This window comes from Nestor notabilis, unplaced genomic scaffold (assembly GCF_000696875.1).
Source record: "Nestor notabilis isolate BGI_N333 unplaced genomic scaffold, ASM69687v1 scaffold8318, whole genome shotgun sequence".
NCBI lineage: Eukaryota > Metazoa > Chordata > Aves > Psittaciformes > Psittacidae > Nestor > Nestor notabilis.
Genome location: NW_009941434.1, coordinates 17142 through 44223, shown reverse-complemented (window position 1 = coordinate 44223; position 27082 = coordinate 17142). Strand labels below are relative to the sequence as shown.

General features: G+C 37.0%; 1 protein-coding gene across 1 annotated transcript in view; it reads left to right on the top strand.

Moving 5' to 3' along the window:
* Positions 1-208: 208 nt before the first annotated feature.
* The window catches only part of SHPRH (SNF2 histone linker PHD RING helicase, E3 ubiquitin protein ligase), a gene marked incomplete at its 5' end in the record, with an annotated part of 38567 nt that continues 11693 nt past the window's right edge, over positions 209-27082 (top strand). The window contains 16 exons of the mRNA XM_010020879.1: positions 209-314; positions 829-1085; positions 1381-2076; positions 5111-5362; positions 6170-6248; positions 8167-8330; positions 8420-8676; positions 11486-11607; positions 14361-14449; positions 16237-16326; positions 17941-18048; positions 19064-19206; positions 21887-22060; positions 22405-22467; positions 23614-23839; positions 26317-26460. Of these exons, the coding sequence (XP_010019181.1) occupies positions 209-314; positions 829-1085; positions 1381-2076; positions 5111-5362; positions 6170-6248; positions 8167-8330; positions 8420-8676; positions 11486-11607; positions 14361-14449; positions 16237-16326; positions 17941-18048; positions 19064-19206; positions 21887-22060; positions 22405-22467; positions 23614-23839; positions 26317-26460 (2970 nt within the window). The remainder of the gene's footprint in view (positions 315-828; positions 1086-1380; positions 2077-5110; positions 5363-6169; positions 6249-8166; positions 8331-8419; positions 8677-11485; positions 11608-14360; positions 14450-16236; positions 16327-17940; positions 18049-19063; positions 19207-21886; positions 22061-22404; positions 22468-23613; positions 23840-26316; positions 26461-27082) is intronic.

Sequence of the window (27082 nt, the reverse complement as noted above, 5' to 3'; positions counted from 1 at the left end):
TTGCAGGGCTTCTCTTTCTGTTCTCAGTGTAGGGTGTTGAGCACCATTTGCCAAGAAACTGAACCGAATGGGGTATCACTCTGTACACTAAAAGTGGGCACACATCTGTAGCAGCTCATGCTTATTTTCAAATGTGAAAAGATTAATGGAGTTCAGAATGGCTATGAAGGGAGATCAGCTAATAACTATTTAATGTTGTCTGCATTAGGGTAAGCTCGTGAACTTCTTTGTTCCACCTCAACCTTTAGAAGGAAATAAAAAGAAAAAGCCAAAGGAAATTGAGCTTAAATTGAAGGAGAAAATACAATATCCCAGTAAGTAATTCTTGATGACTTTTTGAATGTATTTTGCTTTTGGCACAAGTCTTATATTGACCACTGACTGTATGAGTGGCTAATCTTCAGTTCTGCAAAATGAAATCATTCTTTTGCTGAGTACTGTGATGTAGGATTGCATGCTACAAACAAGTGATCCATAGGTAAACTAAAATTACCAACTCAGAGCTCTGTGCTACAGAACTTCATGTAACTAAAGATCACTTAAGAAAGTTTATGCATTTAACTGAAATAAACTCTTTTTACAAGCTTCAGTAAAAAAATCGAGTGACTTATTTCTGTTGCTATTCAGTATTGTCTTAGAATCACTGAAAAATAGCAGTTTGTTGGGCTACCTCAAGTAGCTTTCCTCAAGTTGTCAGGACTGCTGCCTGCCTTTGTGCTCATCTGAAAAATGCAAAACAGTGTTTAGAGTTCTGTTAATACCTATTTTTCCAAGGTAACTTTCATTTTATCTGAGCTGTAAGTTATTTTGCTTTGATTCTACATATAGGCTTACGAGTGATGATATTAGCAGCTGTAAAGGAAATGAATGTGAAGAAAGGAGCATCCATTATTGCGATCTTTAAGTACATCAGTGCTATATACAGATATGACATACAGAGAAATAGACGGCTTCTCAAAAGAACTCTAGAAAAACTGATTGCAGAACAAGTAGTAGAGCAAGTCAAAGGACATGGTCTGGCTGGGTCTTTCAAGCTGGGAAAGAATTACAAGGAACAGAAGAGGCGAGAAAGAACCAAAGAGCAGGTAAAACATGCTGCTGTGGCTACTTCAAAGAATGTTGCAAAGACAGATCTTACTTCTGCCAATTGCATGCTAACCTCAGTTGCATTGTACGTGTGCATTAGTTCAGTGACACTGGCTTATTGATAAAAATGAGTAAGACTGCAGTGTTTGCTTTGCCATTCATGAACAAAGAAGCAGAAATCATAAGTAGATCAAATCTGAGGCTAAAATATTAACTGCATCTGGTGTTTACACATTCCAAACCAAACAAAGGTAAGGAGAAAGTCTGACATTCTTGGTTAATTTTACTTTGTAGGTAGCAAGGACTTCAGAAAGCATTCAGAAGAAGCAGTTGATTGATGCTAAAACTGAAACCAAAGAGTCAAGAAATAGTGATGTCACTTCTGAAAATGCCCTTAAAACTCCTTTACGAGTGGATATCACCATGGAAGAACATGACTACTGTACAACTAGCAAACGTAACAGGAAATCTGAGGCATATGATGAGAACTCTGTGAAAGAGAATGATGATGAGCAGGAAGCTGTGGTCCCAAAGTCTGCTGATTTGCATGGTAACCTCCTTGTCTCCAGTGATGTGAGCAGTCATCCCAATTTTGATGTTTCTAAAACTACAGCTGATGTCCAGCAGGAAATCCCAAAAGATCAGTCCTCACATTCCCAAGAACTTGCTGGCAATAGTGTGCAACATACCAGTTCTGTATTTCCATTTAATACCTCTGAATATCGTTTTGAATGCATCTGTGGTGAGCTTGGATTGGCTGACTATAAAGCTCGTGTGCAGTGCTTGAAATGTTACTTATGGCAGCATGCAGAATGTGTAAACTACAAAGAGGAAAACCTGAAGATCAAGCCTTTCTACTGTCCTCATTGCCTTGTGGCAATGAAACCAGTTTCCACAGGAGCAACTCTCATAATTTCTCCGAGTTCTATTTGTCACCAGTGGGTAGATGAAATCAACAGGCATGTAAGATCATCTTCTCTTCGAGTTCTGGTAAGATTATATGGCTTCATATTCTAGTGAGTTATTTTATCAAGGCTTGGGGCTGCCTCTCTCACATTCTGTATTACATAAAGGTCAGAGGTTTCCTTGTCCTTGGTGTCAGAACTCTAGACATATTAGACATATGCTTTGGCATCACAAGGTGCATTGGTGTCCAAGAAAGACTGTCTGCATTTATTTCTTCATTTTTTCCTTATTAGTTGGTCAGTGGGAGGTGGTACAGTGGACTAAATATCTTTATCAAGTGGAAGCAAATTTTGAACAGTTGCAACAACAAGTGGTTTCTGAGAGGAAAGGCTATTTCTGTGGTTTTTCTCTGAAAGATTACCAATGAACTTAGAAAGGCCTAACTATAGGTGCTTTGGAAGTGTCATGTCAGTGTACGTTTATACCCAGGCAGCTCTCTGACAGTTGGTTCTCATTTCATTCCAGACGAATACAAATGTTTCAGTAGGTAAAGAGTGTACTTGTGAATTTGTGGTTCACATGCTTTATAAAACAAGTCTTGGGCCTTAGTGTTTACTGAAAATAACGCCATTTCAACTTGGGCGTTGTCTCTAACATCTGCCGTATTTATTAGGATGCTGCTCATCTGGAGACCATGTGTTGTCCTTTTAGTTGATTTCTAATAGCTCTATCATTAAAATAAATGCAATTATACATACAGTAACTATGGCTATACAGGATTTTTTTTTTAATATAGTTATCAGTATTCAAGGGTAGCTATTGTCTTTTAATAATGATGTAGTCAAGTTTTGTGCTTCATATTTTTAGTAGGCAAGAATTTGTGTAATGATAAAGTGCTTTGAGAACTGTAGATCCCTTATATTTTGAATAAAATAACAGTAGTAGTAGATCGATAAAGAGATGGAGCTTTGTTTTCGGGGATGTATCTGATACCTTCAGCTATCCTGCCTAAATGCTCAATGTATAAATGAATTTTAGGCTTCCAGTAAGCCATTTGTGTGAGCTGTCTAATTAGATTTAGTGCAGCAGCTAACAAATGTGTAAAATTTGCACAGTTTTCATAGGACCCAGTCCAGGTTTTATACCAGCTTTGATGAAAACTGTCAGAAATAGATTTACATGGTAACAGTAAAATAGTTTCAATAGTGAATGTCAGTACTTTAAGCTGTGTGACACCTTCCATTCTAAGACACTGTTTTCGTTTTCTTTTAACTGCCAACTGTAAGTCATCCAGACTTGCATAGTGCAGACATTTCAAAGAACCAGCTTCCCATTTTAACAGGCTTTGCATTGCATGTGAAGGGTGTTTTTTATTCTTCCAACTGCTTACAACCCGTGGGAAATTCTAATGGTTTTATATAATAGAACAAGAAATCAGAATTTACTGATAGGTCCTGCTTGGTGGCAGGTTGTCTTTTCCTGTGGCTGTGAAAACAACCAAAACCTGGCCAAGTTATAAACCTCCGGAAAATCTGTTCATAAACACTTGGAAGAGATCATTAGACTTCAACAGCTATTTTTGATTCTTAACAGTTGCTTCAGTGAGCATGCTCTTCTTTTTTCTTTTTTTCTATTTCCCCCCATCCCCTTCTTTCTCTTTTGTTCATGTGCATTGACCTGCTTGCACACATGCTCTGTTGTCAGGCTCTGGGGCTGAAAGAAACATATGATAGAAACACTGTTGCCATATGAACAAATGTAGAGGGAAAAGTATTACTGGAAGACAAAGTAGTGAAATTAACAGTGAAACCATGTGCTCATCATCAAAGAATAAAGAGGAGAGAAATCAACTAAGTTTTCATAAGGTCACCTTCATTTTGGTATTTTTAACTAGTAGTTTTGTGAATTAAGAGAACATTAAAGTTTGTGACACTCTGAGGGACTGAAAGATGGTGTGATTTTTTTCTTAAATGGTAAAAGGGTTTGTAGGTAGTTGCAGATAAACACTAACCAAGATGATCCATTCTTACATAATAAATCATGAACTCATAGAATGAGAGAGGAATAGAAGGATGCTAGATATCTGAAGATGAGACTAGAATAAAGATTCCTTCTAAAAAAAGATTGGGAAATTGAATATTGTGATTAATAATCAGATGAGTGACAAGAAGTAGCTGATGATAAAATTCTTGAAGTAAGCAATGGATGCCTGTAATTTTTAAGTAGATTCCTGAAGTAAATTGTGAGCAAGAGAAAAAGTTAGTATGAATTTAATGTGTGTTATACCATACAGTGTTTGAAATCTAAGCATATTTTTGTATTTAAGTATATTGGGACTCAATGTGTGCTGTGTTTTATTTTCTTTAGACATAGAATGCTATCCTGAGGAAGCATATAGTAAAATATTCAGTTTATCTTTTTTTTCTTTTCCTATTTAAACTACTGTATGTTTCTGAAAGGATCATGCTTAAAATGACAAGTGAGATAAGAAAAATACTTCCGATATTAGAAAAATGTCAGTATGAAAGGTTTATAATAATATTCTCTTAGTGCACAGGTGTTGTTTCTTACTAGGATATTCTATCTCATGAGTCTCTATAGAAATCCTTTTTGGAGTTTATACGTTACCCAGAGTATCGTTTCTGGTTTTTAAATATTTCACTGCATACATCTGTCTTTGCCTAATCATCCATGAAATTTTGGGGGCAATGGGGAGAAAAGTAGTATGTGTACAGTAAAGGAGAGGGCCAGACTGCTGTTCCATACAACGTTACAGAATACTTAATCTTGCAAACAATTGTTGCATCAAATAACTTGTAGAAAATCCTGAAGTCCCCTTTTCTTGAAAGGAGGGGAAAAAAATATATTTTGTAACATTATAAATAATCATACTTAAAAATTTTCATCAGTGTCTGTATTGTGTTTATTGTCTGTTACTTACATGGATTTCCCACTGTGTTGCTATATGAATATAGGTTTTATGTATGTTTTCATATTATATGAGCAACACTGCTAAAAGCATGCAGGTATTAAGCTGAACTGGTATTTTAGCATTTTTATTGAAGTGCCTCTTACCTTTGTTCTTTGCTAATGTGCTGTTGAATACAAATCTATGTAGGTGTATCAAGGTGTGAAGAAGCATGGCTTTTTGCAGCCGCACATGTTGGCCGAGCAGGAGGTGGTTATCACCACATATGATGTCCTCCGCACTGAACTGAACTATGTGGATATACCCCACAGCAACAGTGAAGATGGGCGCCGTTTCAGGAACCAGAAGCGGTATATGGCCATTCCAAGCCCCTTGGTAGCAGTGGAGTGGTGGAGGATCTGCCTTGATGAAGCACAGATGGTTGAATGCACTACTGCAAAGGTACGACATTCCCAGTCATGAACTTACTTAACTGAAAAAGGTTTTGACAAGCTTATTGTAAATAATAAAATAGACTTCAGGCTCCCCCTTTTAATGTTCAGTGCACTCAGATAATTTGTCCCTGTAGCTTGTTCTTTAGAAGTGACTTCTCTGTTGGAGATACTATTAAATGGTTCTCCTATTGGAATTCTGGCAGACTGTGAAGTATGTCCAGCTCAAAAAATACTTTAACATAATCTATACCGACAGTTTAAAGAACCAGGTCATCATGTATATGGTGTTTGATAGTTTCAAACAAGACACTAGCCTGTTCACTAGCATGGTTCAGAGGCATAGATATGTCCTTTGGGTCTAGAAGCTAAAATAATCAGCAGTCTGTCTGCAAACTCTAAAGCTGCAGTCTGCAGGGGGAGATTATTTTAATTGGTAGTCATCTGGTTTTTTTTGCCCTTTGCCCTTTTGTCTTATGACAAAAATACTACTTACATAATGGCTTATGGGCTTTAATTCCTTAATATTTTTTTTATATATGGTTTCTTTTGCTAACTGTTTGCCTTCTGTGAATCCATACTTGCAGTTGATTACTTGGAAGTGGATACGGCTTTTCTCTGCTTTCAGTTACCTTCAGAAAGATCAATAACTTCATACACATTTTTATAATGTATTTTACCAATGCTGCTTATAGGTCTGCTAATCTTATGCACTGAAAAGATGTTCAGACTTCTTGAAAATAAGGTCGATGTGTTTTCAGACTGTATTCTGCTCTGTTTTCACTTCCCTACCATTGCTTCTATCTTCTTTTGCTAGGCTGCTGAAATGGCACTCCGTTTAAGTGGGATCAATCGCTGGTGTGTCAGTGGCACTCCTGTGCAGCGAGGATTAGAAGGTGAGATTTTATGTAGCAGTATCATCTGTGGGTTTTCTTTGTGCTGATAATTAGGTAGTGGTTTGAAGCAGTTAAAATATCAGCTAGTCTTGCTCTGAATTCATTAGGTACTCTGACTTGATAAGCCATAAAGCATAAGCATGTAATAAAGCCATCAATAAATGCATCAATATAAAAATTGTATTTTCCTGAGTTAGACAAATACTTTGGGGATCAGAAAAGCTGTATGTCTAACAACTGACTCAAGTCTGTTCTTCAGTTTTCACTTAGCAGAGTGGGTAAATATTAACCCTTCTTTCTTGCAGCTAAAGATAGTCTGCTGTGGTTACAGAACTCTTCTAACTGTCAAATACAGCAAGCAAGCTGTATTTGCTTTTTGCATAGCCCTGTATGAACTACTGTGGGCTTCAACTGCCATGAATATAAATTCTAAAAATCGTACTAAAGCTTTATGAAACTGTCTTAAGTCCTTATGTAAGGACTTAATGAATTTAGATGTGGGGAGTAGGGAGCTGTATGTTAGCAGCTGTCATTTATCTTGTCTTTTTTGTAAGGTACTCAGTTTCTGTAGACAGGCTTCAGACAGAGATAGAAAAAAAGACCTGGAACTAACGTCTTTATCTCCCTGTGTTCTCTGATGGATTTAGGAATATGTGGTACACATTGAGGCAGTGAGTTTGAAAACAGATATATCAGTGTATTCATTTTGTGTACATTTGTGAACTAATGTTCATATAATAAAAGTCAATATTGTAGATTAATTCAGTAGGTAATTGTGGATTAAATTTATAAATGCACATAATAGTAGTGAGAATACATAGTTAATAAAGCAAACACTATAGAAGGAAGTGGTTGATTTGACTGTCATAACTGACTTTTTCAAGTCCTTGTGTGTGATAGTGTTGATTTAATACATATTTGAAATGTCATATTGTCTATAATACATGTTGACCAGGTGCTCAGGTTATACTGAGGCAGCCCCCATCACATGGGGATAAAAACTGCTGACTGATTTGAATTTGTGCTGCTGCTGCTGTAAGGAAGTGGGATAGGACCTCTGGGTAAACAATTGCTTCCTGCATAGAAATGATTCCCAGGATTTTTCTTCCCCTCGTCTAGAATGTATTTGGTGAATGTCTTATAGCTTTCAGCTGACTACCAGAATTACCATAATGCTAACAGAATAGAGAATGTAGCCACAAGATCTTTAAGAACTGTCTATAGGATACCATCATCTATTTCTGTTTCTGCGTTGTCCACATGCAGCATTTAAATGTGTGCTTCAGTATCTTTCCAGTAAGATTTAGGTACAAGCTTAAAATCAGTATGTCCTTAAATTTCATCCCCAACATTGATGGGTTTCTGAGTTGGGTAAAAAGAGCAAGCTGTATTCTCTCATCGAGTAAGAAAACAATAGAAGTTTGTTTTGTTAATTTCTTATGCCTTAATAGGAAAATGAGTCTTCTGTATTGCAGCCCCTTTTAGGATGGTGGGCAACAGACAGTTGGTGCACAGCAGGCTGTGGAGTAATGATTCTGAGCAATATTGTTTTAGAAAAACCTGGCAAACTTGGTTAACCATATGCAATCATGTAATTTCTGCCTCTCACCTCTGCTCTAAATAGGTTTAAATTCATTGCTCTGTTGAAATTAGGGAAATGTCTCACAGATAGTTACAGTCCAGCAAGTTCTGTGAAAATCAACCACTAGCTAAAGGAAAGAACCACTACCTTCCCCACCCTGTCCCCTGCCTTAAATTAGCTATTTTGAAGAGGGAGCTACTGGAAAACACATGGAAAAGCTATCAGCCAGAATGTAGTTGCTTTTTGCCTGATAATCTTTGTATAAAACTTTTTGGAGGCATATTGTGAAGTATTAAAATGCAAATATTGTACTAAACCACTTTCTTTTCTTGGCAGATCTGTATGGATTAGTCCTTTTTCTTGGAATTGATCCTTACTGGGTCAAACATTGGTGGGACCGACTTTTATATCGACCTTATTGTAGGAAAAATCCCCAGCCTCTCTACAGTCTAATTGCCAAGATAATGTGGAGATCAGCAAAGAAGGATGTGATTGACCAAGTAAATTAGACTTTTTGGTTTTACAATTTCTGAACAGCATTTATTAATAGCTTTATTTGCAAGTTACTCATTTTCTTTTTGAATTGCAGATTCAAATCCCCCCTCAGACAGAAAATGTACATTGGCTTCACTTTTCTCCTGTGGAGAGACACTTCTACCATCGCCAGCACGAGGTGTGCTGCCAGGATGCATTGGCAAAACTCAGGAAGATTTCAGACTGGACTCTTAAGCTTAGTAGCCTAGATAGAAGGACTGTGACTTCTATTCTGTACCCTTTGCTGCGGCTGAGGCAGGCCTGCTGTCATCCACAAGCTGTTCGGGGAGAGTTCTTGCCATTACAAAAAAGGTGAATTTCTGTCACTTCTTAAATGGCTTGCTTTACACAAAGGAAAACCCTGATTGTCCCCAGCTGTGCAAGATCTTGTACAGTTCTCAAACAAGCCTAATTTTAAGCTTCTTTACTTAAATGTGCAACCATGTCATACCAAGGTATGTGACCTCAGAAGCTGAATAGGATGCAGAGGGTAGGTACTGTAATTCTCGTGATAAAGAAAATGGTACTGAGAGGCAGTTATTTATGCAGTTACACTTTAATCTTATGATGCTGATGGATGTTGCAGGTGACAGATTGAATGTGAAACAAACCAGATTCTTCTTCAGTTTTAAATAAGCCCACTGATTTTCTTTTGTCTCTTACAAAACTCAGGTTCATAAATGAGAAAAAACAGCAAAATGAATGAACAGAATAGAATAATTTCTTTAATTCAGAGAAAATGTTGTTAATGCGAGGCTGCAGGATTTGTAAATGTAGATCCAAACTTGAAAGCTGTTCAAATGTGGGAGGTTTTGCCATTTCCCCCTCCCCTCCCCCGCCTCCTTTTTGTGCATGCTTTTAAGATAATTTTCCTTGGAAGTGCCCTGCAAAGTGGTCTCAGCCTTTGTTAGACCAAAAGTATGTTGCTAGCACTCTTTGCAAAATGTAGCTGCTACTTTTCCAGTCAATTAGGGGGGGTTGTGAAAGAACAGGCTGTTTCCATTCAGGCTCTGAGAGCCCTATGTTGTTTCTTTTTTAAGCTACATGTAGGGAAGAACATAAACTTCTAACACCACTTGTGTTCCTTCTGCTGTTTCCTGGTCTTGTACATCCATTCTATTCAGTCTCTTTCTATCCTTTTATGAAGTTTTGTGTCCTACTCCTTTCAGTTTCTCATACAGGGCACTACTTATAATGCCTAAGCAGCTGTAATTGACTTTGCACCTATTTCAGCAGGGACCAATGTTGTTGTAGCATTTTGTCTAACAGTCTGCTAGTGTGGAAGCAAGGACTCAAACATGGAGAAATCAATATTCCCACCAGCCTGTAAAAGATTATTTGCATTAAAATGAGCCAGTGGAGTAAAAACGAAATGTGTAAACTGAGCTGAGTATGCTGGAGACAGCTTAGTACTGTGTTGATTTTGGTGGAATGGTTGTGGAGGGATAGCTGCATACTAACCGTGGTAGAAAAACTAGCAATGAAAATTAATTATTTCTTTAAATCGTATGTACAAAGCAAAGTCACTTCCCAGCACTACTTAGATACCTTTTTTTGTGCAGCAGTGAACATTCCCAGCAGAGAGATTTGGCTCCTGGCTTTGGTTATGTGTAGGAGAATAATGAAACAAGTCAGTTCTAGGAACTTTGATGAATAAGAGAAATTTAATGAAACAAGAAAGTTGATGCTGGATCACATGGATAAGAGAAACTGGCCTGAAACAAGAAAGCTGAGTTTGATGTCTGTTCTCTGCTAGGTGGCTGGTTTTGATTTGGGTGTGGATTTTTTCACCTCTGTCATGGAAAGCAGTAAATGAGAACGTATACTCAAAAAAATAGCCCTCAAAAGAGAGGTTTCTAGGCTTCCCTACTTAAAGAGAGTAGAAAAACCTTCTTTTTGTCTTAATTGGTAGTCTCAGGCTATGTATCAAATTGCATACTTTATATGTTCATCCGTTTGATTTTTTTATTTTTCTTGAAACTGATGGTGTTTTGAAAATGAAAGGTAAGTATTAATGGTAGAAGCATCAGAGTATGAGCATCATGTGCTATGTGTATTTACCAATACCTGCGCAACCCAGCTAATTATAGATAGTGATTACATTGATTTAAAGCCTGCTCTAGTGTAACACTAGTGTAAACTCAAAGAACAATTTCTGCAAATGGAACAGGGTTGCAAGAAAGGTAAAATAAAAGCCTAGTCAAGGATACTGTTCCTACATACCTTAAGCCCAGACTGCACAGGGGTTGTCACCTCTTGCTCTACTCCACAGCACTAAATGCCAAATAATAAATTCTTCTCCTGAAGGTGAATGAGGCTGAGGAGCAGAGTTTTGGGGAGAGGATTAGTGTCTGATCTCACAGCAGCAATTGATCTCAGAAGTAGCCCCAGGTCAGCTGTTGTAGACTGTTGCTGCAGTTTACTCTCCTGTCTCTTCACATCAGTTTTCTTTCTGCCTGGATTGTTTGTCCTTTGGCCTTACCCAACCTATCCTTCATGCATTTTTCTTCTTTTTCACCTCTGTTCTTGCTTCTCCCTGTTATCTCTCCACTTCCTGTATTTCTACGTTAAGCTATTTTTTTTCTGACTGAATTCCTCTCATGAATTACAAATATTACAAACAGATGTAGAAAAGGAAGTTTAAAATTATAATTACTAATCTTTACTATTCTCATTTCACGCATTTTCTTCTTTACCTTGACACCTCATGTGTTTTGCATGTTTAGGTTGGTTGCAGGGGGGAGAAATGTAGTCTCTCATAGCTGTTTTAATTTTAACAGCTTCTAGCAAAATGAGGTCTATTTTTGCTTGGTTTCCAGTTTGCCAGTGCAACAGAAGGATTGCCCTGTGAAGGATTATTTTAGTTGATTTTCCTCTTGCTTTTTACTTCTTTCTATCTTTAGGAGATGTCAGCCTCTCTTTCATACTCAAGTTAGGCTAAAGCTCTAGCTGGAAGAAAAGCTGACAACTAGGGGTTTTTTAATAAGTAAATACATGTTGAATAAACATTTGCACAGTATGTTGGATGCATGTAACAGTTTCATGCTGCACAACGTGATAGTTTTACTTTTCTGGAATTGTGGGTTTATTTCACGTTTGAGCTGTTTGGTCTCCATTTCAGCACCATGACCATGGAGGAACTGCTGACATCTCTGCAGAAAAAATGTCGAACAGAGTGTGAGGAAGCTCACCGGCAGTTGGTGTGTGCTCTGAATGGCTTAGCTGGTATCCATATCATTAAAGGTAAGACTGGATGGCTGTAGCATATACTTAACTACTTTCAGTTGGCTAGTTATAGTTTAGATGACACCATGTAAAAGCAGTGGCTTTTTTGAATTCAGGGGAAAAGCCGTTGTGAAATCTTGAGAAACTAGAGAGGCTTGTGAGAGTGTTCATAACAAAAGCTACTCATTCTAGAGGAGGGAGAAAAGGTGTTGTTTTGTGCATCTTCTTGATGTCTCAGAGTATTTCTGGCTTTTTGGTTGTATATTCTTTCTTAATTCTACCATCTATGTGTACTAGGAGGATAAAAGAAGTAATACTTGTGTAGTTATATTTAACCTAGTTTTGGTTTATCAGTAATGCTTTCTGGGCTTCCTTTGTGCCCTCTGCCATGAAAACTGCTACGCTGATTGTGGAATCTCTTTGCTGCTGCGTGCTGTATGGCTCTGTCAATGACTGAATTAGGAGGGACAAAAAAAGCTGTGAATAGGAAACAAAAATACTTACATACATCTTGGATGTCCCACTAAACAAGTTAATAATAAATTAAAAGTACGTAGTCATGAATGTGAAAAAATGCTTCTTTGCTAAGTAATACGTCTTCTAAAGTTGACAAGCTGCTTGAATTTTTCCAGCTCATGTTGAAGTCTTCCTTCAAAGAGGAGAACAAGCAGACTGCCTGTTCTATTACTTGTCTTACAGAAATACTACATTTAGATTCTCTAGTCTGTAGTTAGTAGGTTTGAAATGTTATGTTTGTTATGATTGGAGGATGGAGATCAAGTTTTTCAGCTAGAATTAAGTGCTTAAAAAGATCTCTGTACAGATTAAATACTTCTAAAATGCACTAGTACAAATAGTAAGTTTGGGTTTTTTTGAGAAGTATTTTGATGAAATTTGCATCTGGTGAGGAACAAAAGCAGGACTGAGGCAGAGTTCTGGTCTGTAACTTCCCTCTCCCTTACCCGCCAGCATTACTGTTATACTCAAATCACCTTTATCAGCAAGGAGGAAGTGCACTTTGTACGTAAGAAAAGCCATTAATTTATTGTTACCGTGATTGAAATCTTACAGGTATAATTGCTATTACTCCAGATGTAATTCTTACAAATGAAAAAAGAATAATAATCACAGTTTTTTGTACTGCTTGTCCTGCTTTTATGCTCACCTTTCTACTGCCCTTCTGAGCACTAAGGTCAATGGTTTCATACTGGTGGTGGCAGTGCTATGGCTAGTTGTCTCCACTTGGAATTCTCAGAAAGAGTAAGATGTTTCATGTTGATGGTTTCTTTTTTCTTACTCAAGGATCCAATTGGGGTCATTTTTATGTTTGCTAGCACATTTTTTACACCTTTCTTTGTCTTCATGGGACTGCAGCTTCACTTTAACACCAGATTTAGTGTACATGATGCCTTTTATGAATGTTACATACTATTTCTTTGTTTTCTTTATTGCCCCTAAAACCAGTTTTGTCCAGCTCTAGGTCTGCATTTCTTTGACTGTGGGTGAGTTGTTTATAGCCATGGCTTCCTTATTCACTGCCAAGCCTGTGTACCATCTCTTAGCATCCCATGGCTGTACTCTACACTTCAGCCTATATCTTTACTTTTCAAGGTCTCTGCTACTGTTACTAGGCCTGTATTTCTCTACACTACATCATTGTGTAAGTTGTAAATATCTCATTCTACATGGAATAACTGCTTGTTACTGCTATCTATATAAAGCTGTAATGGTACTACACAAAAATAAATGTTAAAATAAAAAGAAAAAAGAAATCAGACTAGTGAATTAGACACCTAGTGAATTAGAGGAATTGCTGTCACAGCTAAGCGAAGGAAGAGGTCCAAGCAGGTCAAGAAAAACTCAGAGGAGGTCTGACAAGCCTTAACTTGGGTCATTGCAAATTCAGCATAGCTTTTGGCCTGTAACTAGTAATGGCAATAATATTTTGCAGGACTACCCCCTTACAACTAGCAACAGTTTCAATGTAAAAAATCTTGTTGAAAATAGGGCTGTTAGAGATATGTAGGCTGTTTTTTTATTTGTTGTCCGTCTTCATGCATTTCATGTCCCTGTACTTCCCTGCAGTTTAAGAGTCTTCTAAGACTATTACTGGCTAAATACATTTCTGTCAGTTGAGCAAAGAAAATAAAAATAGTTTGGGGTTTTTTTTTGGTTTCTTTTTTTTTTGCTGCTTTTCCATATGCAACTTCAATTTTTTTTTATTGCAGCTTTTTGTTATATAATCTATTTTCTGAGAAGTGATTGTGGTGTTAGCAGCTTACATCAGTAGTTACGCTCCCTGCATGTGTTTAATCATTTCTGCATTTCTGAAGTGTGACATAACTTTCATTGTTTCCACTGGAAGAGTGAATAATGTATTTGCAGTGTGAATTTCGTAATGCATCACTGCAGTGAGTTGTAGGTGATTTATTTTTCTTTTTTAATTTTTTTTTTTAGTTCAACATGTGAGGTTTTTGACTTATGCAACTGTGAATACATATTTTAAGATCAAGATCTTGCAGTCACAAAAGATACCTAATTTGGAAACTGCTTTAGTCTTTGTAGAATATAATACTCTGTCTTGTACCAGATTTGGGGGGAGGGCGGGGGAGGAACAGAATGGAAAGGGAAGATTTGCTTAAAGACAAGCAGATATTATACAGCCTCTCTGAAAATGTCTTTGTATGTTACAAGTGATGGCCAGTCCTGGCTGCTTGTATATTTCAACCCAACACAATATGTGTATGTTTTCTGTTCCTCTCTTAATTCAGGAGAATATGCATTGGCTGCAGAGCTGTATAGAGAAGTGTTACGATCATCTGAAGAGCACAAAGAAAAGCTTAAAACAGATTCCTTGCAAGTGAGTGAGCATTCAAATATAAAAATAAAACAACTGGTAGTTAGGAACTAGAATACTTCAGATTTAGTTTAACAGGTCAGTCTTTTCGTCCTCGCATTGATGTGCTGAATGACTCATTCAGCCTGCTGTTATTATCACAATCTTTAGATCAGAATCTGTTTAATGACCTCCATGTTTCCTTTTTTTTTAATCTACTGTCTTTCTAAAAACTTCTGCTTGTGAGTGTTCATGATACTCCAAAAGCAGTGTGTGATCTCCACCTGCTGTTCTGCGGTAAACCCAGCAAGCTGAATTTGTAGACTTCTGTATGTGACTGTGACTGCTCACATTAATGTACTGTATTACATCCAGCGAACGCAGGATGCTGGGCTTGCATTGAGAATGATATTAATTTGCCAAATGATAGAGAATAATACAATTGTTATACTGCAGAAGATGTTCTCTGAAAGGGAATTAAAACATGAGAAAGAATCAAAGTGAATTTTCAGGTAATATATTAATACTTTTTTAATACTACAATAAAAATATGAATATATTTACCTGGTAAAACAGCAGTGGTTCTCTACATAACATCTTTATATTTCTTCAAGAAATATCAGTTCTAAATTGACCAAAATTCTCTGAAGCACAAGAAGATAGTTAAAATGTTGATGATGGATAAATAAGAAGTGACCAGTTGTCTATTTCTTTACTTTGCTTGCTTCACTAAGCAAGTTACTGTTTGATTATCTTGCATGTGGTCATCTGGTGGCTCCATTGTGCTCCTTTGTTCCTTCCTGCTCCTTTGTGACTTCCCAGAGGCATTTTCACTTAGTATAGTTGTATCAGCATAAACCTGTTAAACTACTTATAACAAGATTGTTCATTCATCTGCTTTACTGGATTATGCAATCCAATAAAACTTTTTCCTCCTCAAAATGTACACTGTTTGTGTAATAAAGCTCAGCTTCTGATGAGTACTTCCCAGTTGTGTAGGCTTAGCTCTATAAGATAATGGCAAATCATTGCTGGCCAGTGCTCTTCAGTGGCTGAGATAGTGACAGGACAAAGGTCAAGTGAATCCTGAAAGTGAGACATTTATGATAGTGGTGGTTATTAGTATGAGCTTGCAGGCAGCATAATACTAGGGGTCTGGTTTGGGATACGTATGGGGAACGTAGGGAAGGGGAATAAAGTTGCCTTAGATTAACAATTGAGATAATTTTCCCAAAGAAGAAATAAAAAGGTCATGTTTTATTCAGTCATCTTCTATTTCAGGTAAGTAAATGAAGAATATGGAAATTGATTGAAGCTCTTGGAAGCTGATTTTTTTCCTTATACTTTATTTTGCTTTAGATAGGCTAAATGAATGGTCTCCTTATAATATTCTGAAATATATTTAGAAAAGAATGTGCTCTGGGATAAATAATTTGTTTTGAATAATAGCAAAGGGGTGTTTTAATTAGGAGGGTGAGTATGGGATAGAATCATAAAATCATAGAATGGTTAGGGTTGGAAGGGACCTTAAAGGTTATCTGATGGTTTATGTCAAACTTGTATCCTGATTCACTTTTGAGGTGTTGAAGAAGGCCTTTTTAAGGATTCATTTCCTACCTCAATAAGATGAGGGAAAAAAAGTTTATTTTCTTTGTTAATCTGGATTTATCTTACAGAGGGGGGAAAAACCCAACTAATTTTGAATTAATACTAATTTTTTGCTATATGCTTTCATTGCTGTCTAAGCTTTTCCTGTTACAGATGTTGCAATGTATTTTTTCATGATTGCTGTTAACTTTGTGTGTATTTAGAGACTTCATTCTACACACAATCTGATGGAATTGTTGGCAAAGCACCCAGGAATTCCTCCGACTTTGCGTGATAGCCGACTTGCAGAAGAGGTAAATGTTACTCTTTTTTATATAGATACATTTTGAAGAGTACCTTTTCACTTTTTTAATCCTTCAATATTTTATCTAACTAGAGAAAAAATTTAAATAGCTTTCAGGTTAACTAAATACGTTTCCTTTCAGGTTAGTAAAATTAAGAGTTCTTTAATATGGAAGATGAGAGCTGAAATGTTCAGTGAATGCTGCTGTTCTCACATCACCAGATCTTGGTGATCTCTGTTATGTTTTGAGTGTGTTTTGTGGAAGTTGCAATAAAGTCTATCTATGAAAAGTGATTTTCCCACCCCACAGTGTTCTTGTGGAAATAACTTACATAAATGTTAACAATAATGCATCATCCTGAATTCTTATTTTCTCACATTTATTTCATTGTTTTAACTGCACATAGTCAGTCTTGTCTAGCTGAACTTTATTTTTCTTCCATAGGCGCCTTCCATTCCAAAACGCTTCCCCATCTCCTAGTAAATATAAGCTACTACTGCCTAATTTGCCTTCTTAGTCATGCCTCAAAACTGTTTCTCTACCTCTCTTTTTGGTCCTGTGTGTGGTACTGATAATATCTTCTTTGAAATCTTCTTGAGAAGATCCTGTTTTGCAGTGTTCTTTATAATCTAAAATTTGCCAATAGCATCTGTCCTGGCTTTTGCTCTACTACTTATATTGTACTCACATGCTCTACAGCAATTGGTTTACCCATCACTCTTGTACTGCCTAAACATCTAGAAAGGTTGACACTCTCTGGCCAGATGAGCAAGTCACTGTGTGTTACTTCCTGTGTGCATAAGCCTGTTAACTATATCCTTTATCTTGACTGGGGAAATACCCGGTAAAATAGCTGGGATCACTGTTCCCCAGTGGTTACTTGTAGTGGACATACGGACCACATTTGCAAAAGAATGTTGCTGTTATGGCATCATTTCAGGTGGAAGGTATCTTGGCAAGTCCCTAGCTGAACCTCCCCTTCAGAGCGGGGTCAACATTGTTTTCTGACCAGGTAGTTCAGGGCTTTGTCCAATTGGAAGGTTAAAACCTCCAAGGAAAGAGGTTTCACAACTTACCTGAGCAACCTGTTCCAATACTTCATAATCCTCATAGTGGAAATAGAATTCACATAGAACGTCCCATTCCAGCTTATAGCCATTATCCCTTTTTCATTTGCCATGTACTTCAGTAAAGTGTTGTCTGGCTCCTGATTCTTGCTGATTTCCTTCTGGCTGCTGGAAGGCTGCTATTACGTACCCTCTAAGCCTCCCTTCTCCAAGCTGGTCAAGCCCAGTTCTTTCAGCCTCTCCAGTTATGTGGTGGTGATCAGTATCTGTCTTTTTATTTGGATATCTTGTGATATTTTGTCATTTTAATGCAAATTCTATGCATAGGTAGCATTTTTTTCTGTTTTAATTTGCCTTTATAGAAATACTGCCCAGTTTTTCGTTGTCAAGTAACTAGCAATTTTTGGATATCACCTTCTCCTGATATTATAAAGAGGAGGAAGCACGTAGGTAGCTAACCATTTTAAAACATTATGGTAGCTGGTGAGTCTTTACATTTTTGATTATTCCTCATAAATATGATTTGTGCGTAATTTAAGCTCTCATTTCCATACAGGCAGAACAACTTCGACAGCATTATATGAGTAAATCCAATGCAGAAGTTGCAGAAGCCCATCAGGCCTTACAGCCAGTTTTTCAGACCATTCGGGAGCTCCAGAGAAAGGCAGGTACCTCTTACGTATTTAGACTCTGAATTCTGAGATTTATGGAGTTTTTCTGTATGTATTATTTTCATCTGTTTATCCAGGACACCAGCTGTTTATTATCTCTAGCAGTTCTTTGAAGGCCCATTTAGAACAGGCCTTTGCCAGTGTGCTTCCATGCACCCACCCAAGCCCTAAAATACGTTCTGTGTTCCCCGTGTAAAGAGGCACATAGTACTTGATGAACAGATGGTTAAAAACAGACATACGTGTTGGGGTGATTCTAGTAAAGTTTAAGACCATGCTTGATTTTTATATTAACTGTGCTTCACCTGTAATTTAGGTAAATAACTTAAAGGTTTTGGCCTTGAATCGTTTCTGTGGTGTATTAGATAGTATTTCAGTTACTTTCAAAGGAACTGTCCCTTGACTTGCATTTAGTCGTTGTGCTAAGGCTTAACTGTGTTTAGACAATGTGACAATTCGGGTTTCATGGAAAGGTGCAAACCGTGAATGAATTGATGAACACCTGAGTGGAAATGCTGCTTCTCACTTCCGTAATAGTAAAGAAATAATAAAGAAATAGGGGCAGATGGCATATGAGGAAGTAAACGTCTGCATCTTCTTTTACCTTTGAAAATTATAAGGTCACTTCAGTGTTGCTTTATTAATCGCACAGAGAACTTGCTTTCTCTGATTAAAAGATCCTTTCGTCTCTTCTTGAGAGAGAGAAAGAGGAAACTTTTTGATTACAGTATCTCTATGTGGCTATTCTGTGAAGATGGCCTTGGTGAATCTGACTCTACTAAAGCAATTTGAAGGTGCAGCAGTAGAAAACGTAGAATATTTCTTAATCATGTGTTCACTTAAACAGGAGAAGAAATACTTTTTTAAGCATACTCTCGTCTTCCACTTTCCATGAAATATACTAGTTTTTGTTTGAGTGTGACCTGAAGAGCAGTATATGCCTCTACTGAAATGAGTAAATTAGTTGTTGTTGAATGTTTATGGATAAATCTGTTCTTTTGCATACAGATACATTCAGGTTCTCCTTGGTGGTTGGATGTTATCCAGACAGCAATACAGTATGCCATCGATGAGGAGCTTGTTCAACGTGTGCAAAATGAAATAACATGCAACTACAAACAGCAGATTAATAAACTCTCCATGGCAGAGAAGTAAGAGAATAGCTAAAATAGGCTAATGAATACAGTTAAGTCTGCTCAAGTCCTCTTATCAGTTTGTGCTAACAGTTGCAATTAAATAGCAGGCATTTTTGCTTTAGAGCATCTGGGCTGCAATTAAACTTCAAAAAAAAGTCCCCCCGAAAACATAGCTAGATTGAAGAAAAGCAAACTTGGAAAGAAAAGCAGGAGAATTAAAATTTTCTTTTAGAAAAATATTCTTTTAAATGTTCCTTTGTATTACCTACTGTGGTTTTACAGTCTTCTGTATTCATGCAACTGCTGAGCAAGAAAGATTCCAAGTTGTTTGTGTTAAAATTGAGTAACCTCTAAAAGAAACTGCCTTGCTTAAATGGAAAGTAGACAGGCAATATCAGAAAATCCTTATGCAGCACCATAAAATAGCATCATTGTTCTTCTGAGTAGAGAATTGTGGCTTGGCTTTGTTAGAGACAGCAGTACCACTGTTGTGTGCTGTTACAGAATAATGGATGGGAAGGTACTTCTGGAGGTCACTTAGACCATTCCCCAGCCCATGCTCAGAGATTAAGCCCAATTAGGTTGCACAGGAAATTGTCCTGTTAAGTTCAGGGTATCACCAAGGAGGGCAATTTTATTTCATAGCCTCTAGGTGAAATCTGTTCCAGTATTCAACCTACTTGGTGGAAAAAAGAATTAAAAATGCTTCTATTTAGTTAATATTTCCTGTGTTGCATTTCAGTCTCTTGTCCTTCTGTCACATGCCTTTGGGAAAAGTTTGGCTCGGTCTTCTCTGTTCCTTCCAGTTGGATAGATGTAGAAAGCAATAAGGTCTCCCCTGAGCAATCTGATTTTAAGGTTGAATAAACCCTTTTCTCCCACCCCCCTTTTGTATGTTCTGTGCTCCAGCTCCTTAAGTTCATCACAGAAAAGGGAGACACAGGAAGGAGAGTGCTCTCACAGTTTAACTTCAGGCAGTTTTCTGATACATGAACAATCCGTTTGCTCTTAAATAAAATCTTTCTAAATCATGTTTTAGTTATATGCATATATATAATACACATAATAAAACTTATTTAAATGCACAAACATATGTATGAATATGTCATGTATAAAATGTGGATGTGTGCAGAAATTTAAATACTTAAAGTATGCACAGATTTTAATCAATTATATAAAGACACACACTCCACTATGACTCCTTTGTTACTACAATCCCAAATTATGCTGAGAAGGAAGAAGGAAATTCTGTCTGTTAAAATGGATATTGGGGGCCATCCAGCTGGAAAGTAGCTTTGCTTGGGGTTCTGGGGAATGCCAAGTTGACCAAGAGCCATCTATTTGTCCTTGTGGCAAAGAAGGCTTATGGTATGCTGGACTGCATTAGACAAAAAGATTGCCAGCAGGTTGAGGGAGGTGATCGTTTCTGTCTACTTAGTGCTGTGAGGCCACACCTGGAGTTCTCTGTCCAGTTCTGGGCTCTCCAGTACAAGAGAAACAAGGACATACTGGAGAGAGCCCAACAAAGGACCAAGATGATGTTGAAAAGGACTGAAGCATCTCTCATACAAGCAGAGGCTGAAAGAGCTGGGACTATTCAGCAGTTCAGGGGGGATCTTCTCAAAGCTATTTGTGACTCAGTTGTTTCTTCTATAGAATAAGGATAAAACTTGCTTCCTATTTAATTTATTTTAGCATATGCAATTAAAAAGTTAAAAACCAGTGTCTTGGGAAGTGTTATCGGTCAATGGTGGAAGCAACAAATGCTAATCCGTAGCTGAGTGTTAGAGATGGTTAATCCAGGGTATGGTGTGGAAGATTTATAAAAATCTGGAATATATGGCAACTGATAGTAGTAACAACAGACCTGTGAATGAAATTTACATGTATTTTCAGACTACCTGGTTAGGCAAAATTGTCTTTTATTTTAAAATACATACTGCTTAAGCAGGTCATATTAAATGCCAGTCTTTAGTAGTGGTGTTAAACCTGTGCTGCTTTTTTTTCACACTTCACAAAAGGGACCAACATGCGGACCAGATTTTCCATACTGGAATGGAAACCACATTCTTGTAATATATTGTCTTGTACGTGAATGCATGAATGACCTTGTATGAATGGTGCACTCTCAGTGGGTACCTCTGCCCGCAGGAAGAATACGATATGGGAAGTGCTTAACTGGTGCTCATGACTCCGGTCATGACAGCCAGCAAGATTTTAGGAGAATAGTTCACTGTTATGTCCATTTAATAATTTTAACTTTGAAAGCTAACTTGCAAAATGCAGTGTATTTCTGTGGGCAGTGCATGTGTCTGCCACGAATTGCATAGGTGCATTAAAAATTAGTTTGGTAGCCAACAGATGCAAATAAGACGATGAGTATGTGCAGTTGTTTAGTGGATTTGTCTTGTGAACCAGAATGTTGCAGGCTTGTGTTGACTGCTAGTACTCAGTTGCATCTCTCAAATCTTGGAAGAAGTCTTTCTATTCTGCAAATACCAGGCATCACCTCAGGGGATTCAAATGAATGATTCTAACAGCATTACATGTAGTAATAATAAGCATTTGCTTATGATATTAAATTTATACATTGTCCTGGATTGCTGTGAGCTGTTTCTCTTCTACTTCAAAATACTGAATGAAGTTTGAATTCAGTGACTCAGTGTGCAATTAGTTCCTTTTTTCTTTAAATCAGATTCCGTGACTGCAGAGGCCTTCAATACCTGCTCACAACCCAGCTGGATGAAGTGAAGAAGTTCCAGAAGATTGTAAGAGAAGCTGTGAAAAACTTAGAAGGCCCACCCTCTAAGCAGGTTATTGAGGCTGCCACTATCTGCCATTTGCGACCTGTTAGACTTCCACTTAACAAGTACGTCTTGAAAATAGAAAATATACTTTAGAAGTGTGTTATTAAATTCTCCTTTCTCTTTGAAATAAGAGATTAAAGTCTTTATTCTGTACTCAGGGTTTGTACGCACACAGATATCACAGATGCATTTGTTGAGAGTTATGACCTTACTTTGGTTTTATTCTTAGAAAATCTTTTCCTGTCAGTTAGTATATTGAATGTACATAAAAGTGTTACATTATGGGGTTTTTTTAAAGACTTTGTGTGGTTGTATGTGTTGGAATAGGGAATTACAGGAACTACTTTGGTTTCTGCTTAAATTCTGAGTGCTTTCTTCTAAGTGTTTTCAATCTTCTCTATTGCAGCTGTGTCTTCTGTAAGGCTGACGAGTTGTTCACAGAATACGAGTCGAAGCTCTTTTCTCAAACGTAAGTTCATAGCTTTATAAACTTCTCACTATAAAAAGAAGTGGAATTTAGATTGTTTTGTATTTTCTACTTTTAAGTTTTCTGAGATAAATTATGAAAAAATTACAGCAACTTCTTGCCAATGGCCTTAATAGCAACTTTATTCATCAGGTTTAATTTTCTATGTAAATTTAATTTTAAAAAGTTGTGTACAAGGGACCAGTACATGCCACATTTTCTCAAATTGTTACAATATGACCATACATTTTCAATGAAGTATTGACGCGTTCAGAAAGTTTCTGTACAACGGTGCTAATTAGATGTGTATTCCTATTTGTGCAAATATTTAGTTGCAGTACAGTTGCAAGTGGTATAATACCATACTAATAATACATACATTATTATTTTTTTTTAATTCTATATGATTCATAAAGTAACAAAAACTAAAGCTACAATGGGAGAGGAGATTTCAGATAGGAAATCAGCTGTGAGATGAAAGGAAGTTTGCACCAGCACCTGAGAGAGGTGTCCATAGTGGACAGGACTGAGATGCATAGATTACAGCCCTCCATATGCTTTCTCTTTTGACTTTTATCTCTCATATCCCTCACAATGTCAAAATTGGATTTAAAAACCTTGAGGTCACTGAGAAAACATTTGGAAGTCTTTACCAGTGAGAGCTCTGTTGCCTAGTGATTGTTGGAAGCGTTAGGAAATGTCAGTGTGTTTCTGAATCAGCATTATTTGCCAAGGAGGGAACTGGGAGGCTGTAGTGTTCTTAAATGGTGCAGTGTTCGGCAAATTTTGCATTGGAGTTTAATTACAACTCTTGCTGATTAAAGAAGTCAGAATTGCATTTTTTTTAAATAAATGTTGACATTAATCATTAATAGCTACTGAAAGATAATTAAGGTGTGTAAGCCTTTACAAAAGGTATTGATGATTTTGAGCTGACAGTGGCCTGTACAGTGATTTCATTGCCGTTACTTGGGTCACTGTGTTCAAAGGAAGCTTTTGCGATATCAGGTAAAACAGCTGTTTATATTTGTTTGGTTTGCCTTATCCTTTAATCAAATATTACAAGGCTGAAATATATGATGGGTAAGTAGAAATAAAAAGTGCAAGGACAAAATCAGTGGTAAGTATCATGTTGGGTTTGTTTTTAAGTGTCAAAGGCCAAATGGCAATATTTGAGGAGATGATAGAAGATGAAGAAGGGCTCGTCGATGACCGTTTACCCACTACAAGCAGAGGACTGTGGGCAACCAGTGAAACTGAACGTGCCTTGAAGGCTATTCTCTCCTTTGCCAAAGCTCACCGAATGGATGCTAAGCTAACTGAAGAAGGCAGCATATTTCTGGAACTCTTTGAAGCATGGAAAAAGGAATATAAGGTACAGAAAATGAGATGGTGCTGAAAGAGCTGTGAGGTCCATTTAATATAATATAAACAAACTGAAGCTGAATAGGAACAAATCTAGGTTGTGTTCCTGAAATTAGGGTTTGCTTAACACAAAACTTTTTCATAGTGTTTATTACAGGATTTGATTTAAAGCGGTTTAAATATGATATAAGAGTTTCTAAAAGCTATACTGGCTACTAAGCAAATTAGTAATTATTGTAATTACATCTAGGAAGACAGTATACAGATATAATTAAATGTGTTTAGTTAAATCGGAATGTAGCAAGACTCAGCTAATTGAACATTGGTCAATTCTGTAATTCAGTTTACCTTCAGTCTTGCACTAGCTACAGGTGTCCTTTCACTGTTGCTTTATTTCCTGGATCTTGTTTACTACACAGTGTAACCTGAAATAATTAGTCTCCTGTTGTTTGGATCAGAGCCCTGCAGAAGTATACTGTCACTTTCCTTTATGCATCCTTGTGTATCTGTGTCTCCTTGCAGTGAGTACATGCAAGTTATGGAGAAGGGGGAATTGCTTAATCTCATCCTGTCTTACAACCTAGGGTGTAATCAAAGTGTTTCCTCTTGAATGCTTCTTCTCATTTTTAATTAACACGACTTCAGCTTCAGCAGAGCACAGTTGGTGTGCTAGTGCCAGGTTTATTTGACTCATATTCCCTGTTTTGGTTTCATGATTCTACAAAATTGTCAGTTGCTTTTTCCTAGGAGGTTTTGAAAAAGCGAAGGTATTTCTTGTAAAGTATGCTATCCAAGAATTTTAACATTTGTTATTAGACTTAGTCCATAGAAGAAGAGAAGATACTTTAGAAAGTTATTTACTTTATGTATCTTGGATTAACTAAATGGAATTCCGTCAGGGGGTTTGGGTTTGTGTGGGGTTTTTTTGTTGGTTTGTTGTGGGGGGTTTTTTTCCCCCGAAAACTTTGTTTCTGATACCTGCTTTTCTCAAGCTGGTAGCACTACTTAAGAGTGAGAATCTGGCACTGCCTTAAAAAAAGTTACTACGTTACAGAGTAACACAGTGCAAAACGCTTTGAAACAAAATGACATCTCAGTCATTTAGGTATTTGGTAAAGTTGTTAAACATCTAATAAAGTTGTGCCACTCTCACAAAGTCAGGTCATTTGTTTATGGCACCAAAATGCTCACTGGAGAATACTGACCCTAGCTGTTCTCATGCTTCATCATTTTATGTCCTTGGCTTGTAGCAGTTCGCAAAAGAAGGAGGATGTAAAGTAACTAGTTACCAAGGCATTGCTATGTGTTGGGAATTTTCTGCTGCAAGAAAGAGCATGGTCTCTTCATGTCCTTTTACCTTAGGAAACAGATTTGGGACTAATAGGACAATGACAATTAAAATAGTGCCAAAATGATTCCATCTGTGGTGACTTAGAAATGCTAATTCAATTGTCGATACTACTCTAATCTAGATTGAGCTACAGGGATGATATTCTGTAAAATAACCCTTAAATCTAAAACAAGCTGGGTTTTTTTGTTGTTAGTTTTTGTTTGAATGTTGGGTTGTTGTCATTTTGTTTGTGGTGTTTTGTTTTTGGTTTTTTTTAGCTGAAGTATATTTTGCTTAGTTTCTCCCTTAGTCCAGTTTAGTTTCCTTAGTCTTGGGGGACTAAACTCCTTTCAGCTTATTCTCTGTCCTTATCCTATATGCCAGGTTTGATACACAGTAACTTTATGTTTGTAATCTAGGCTTAGTTAAAAACAAATGCTTCAGTAGTCTTTCTTCAGCTAAAAGAAAAACCCCAAACATCAACCAGCATGCCCCTCAGCAACTGAGTGTTTAGAAATATCTCTGCAACTGAAAAATCAGAAATCAACAACTAGTAAGTTTTGGCATTTGCAAAAGGTCTTAGAATTCCAGTAAGATCACTGAAGATTATGTGGTTTTTTTTTTTATAAAATATGTAAATAGTGGAAAGCTTGGGAAGAAATATTTTACAATATTATTGGTAATTTTAAAATAATGTCAGCTTATATGTATAGTACGTTGCCAGTTATTGCCATTTCTTTTGTAGAAAGCCAGAATTTACATTGTGTTGGTAGAATTGAATCTGCTGTTATCTTCACCTTGTGCTTGTCTGGGCCTTTAAGAAGACCACTCAAACTGTTAACATTTCTTTAAAACATACTTCATCTTTAAGAAACAGCCTTTGTGCTATAACATCTAGCTATTTAAAATTGCTTAGTCTTTTTTCCTTATGTTATCCAGCACTTGCTTAGTCTTGCAAGGCATTTTCTTTCTGAACTTTTAGTTGGATTAGTTATTGTAGTACTTGTAGAAGCAATGAGAGACAGCTTTTTATGGTTGTTCATAAAGAAAGGCTGGAAAAGAAAGCAGGCAAGACAATCTCTTGTATGTTGTATGGCAGAGCCAAAAAGAAAGCTCAGCTCAGTTCTGCTACTAGTTTGTTTGCGCTTTTCTTACAGTTACTTCATGAATATTGGATGGTACTTAGGGATCATGTCTCTGCTATTGATGAACTGGCAATGGCTACAGAACGGCTAAGAGTACGTCATCCTGATGAGCCAAAACCAAATCCACCAGTTCTCCACATCATAGAACCACATGAGGTAAAGTACTTGACAGAAAGACATCTTTTTTTCTGAAAGAACCTAAATCCTACAAAAATAAAATCTGTATCTGAATCTATGTGTAAGGTCTGCAATATGCCTCTGTTTCCATTTCAGAAAGCCATTGTGGAGTAGAGAGTTCCTGCCTATTTCTACATTCAGTATATGGGTATCTTTGAGCTTGTAACTCTTACCTTGACGTGTTTTTGTCAGCCTTTTGACTGTAAGAGTGGCGAGTAAGACTGTTGTAAGAGCAGGTGAATGGCTCTGGGACTTTTACAACTGGCCAGTTTTCCAAGTTGGTGGAAAATTAAGTTGACTTGTTTTCTTACCTATACTGTTACTTCCCATAAGGAGCTAAAAAACAGAGTGGAAGCCTAAAAGGCAAATCTTTTTTAAGTATCTTGGAATTTCTGAGAAATTTTCTGTTCATGAATATAGAGAAAATGCTGGGTTGATTTAACCTCCTAATGTTTTGCAGGTTTTTTCCACTAGTAATTTTCGATAGAAACACCATATGTTTTCAATAGAAACATTTTGTGCTTTTTTTCAGTGAGATTCAGCGTTAGATAAAAATGCTTCATTTCTTTCTTTCTGTAGGAAAATATTTAATCTGTGTATT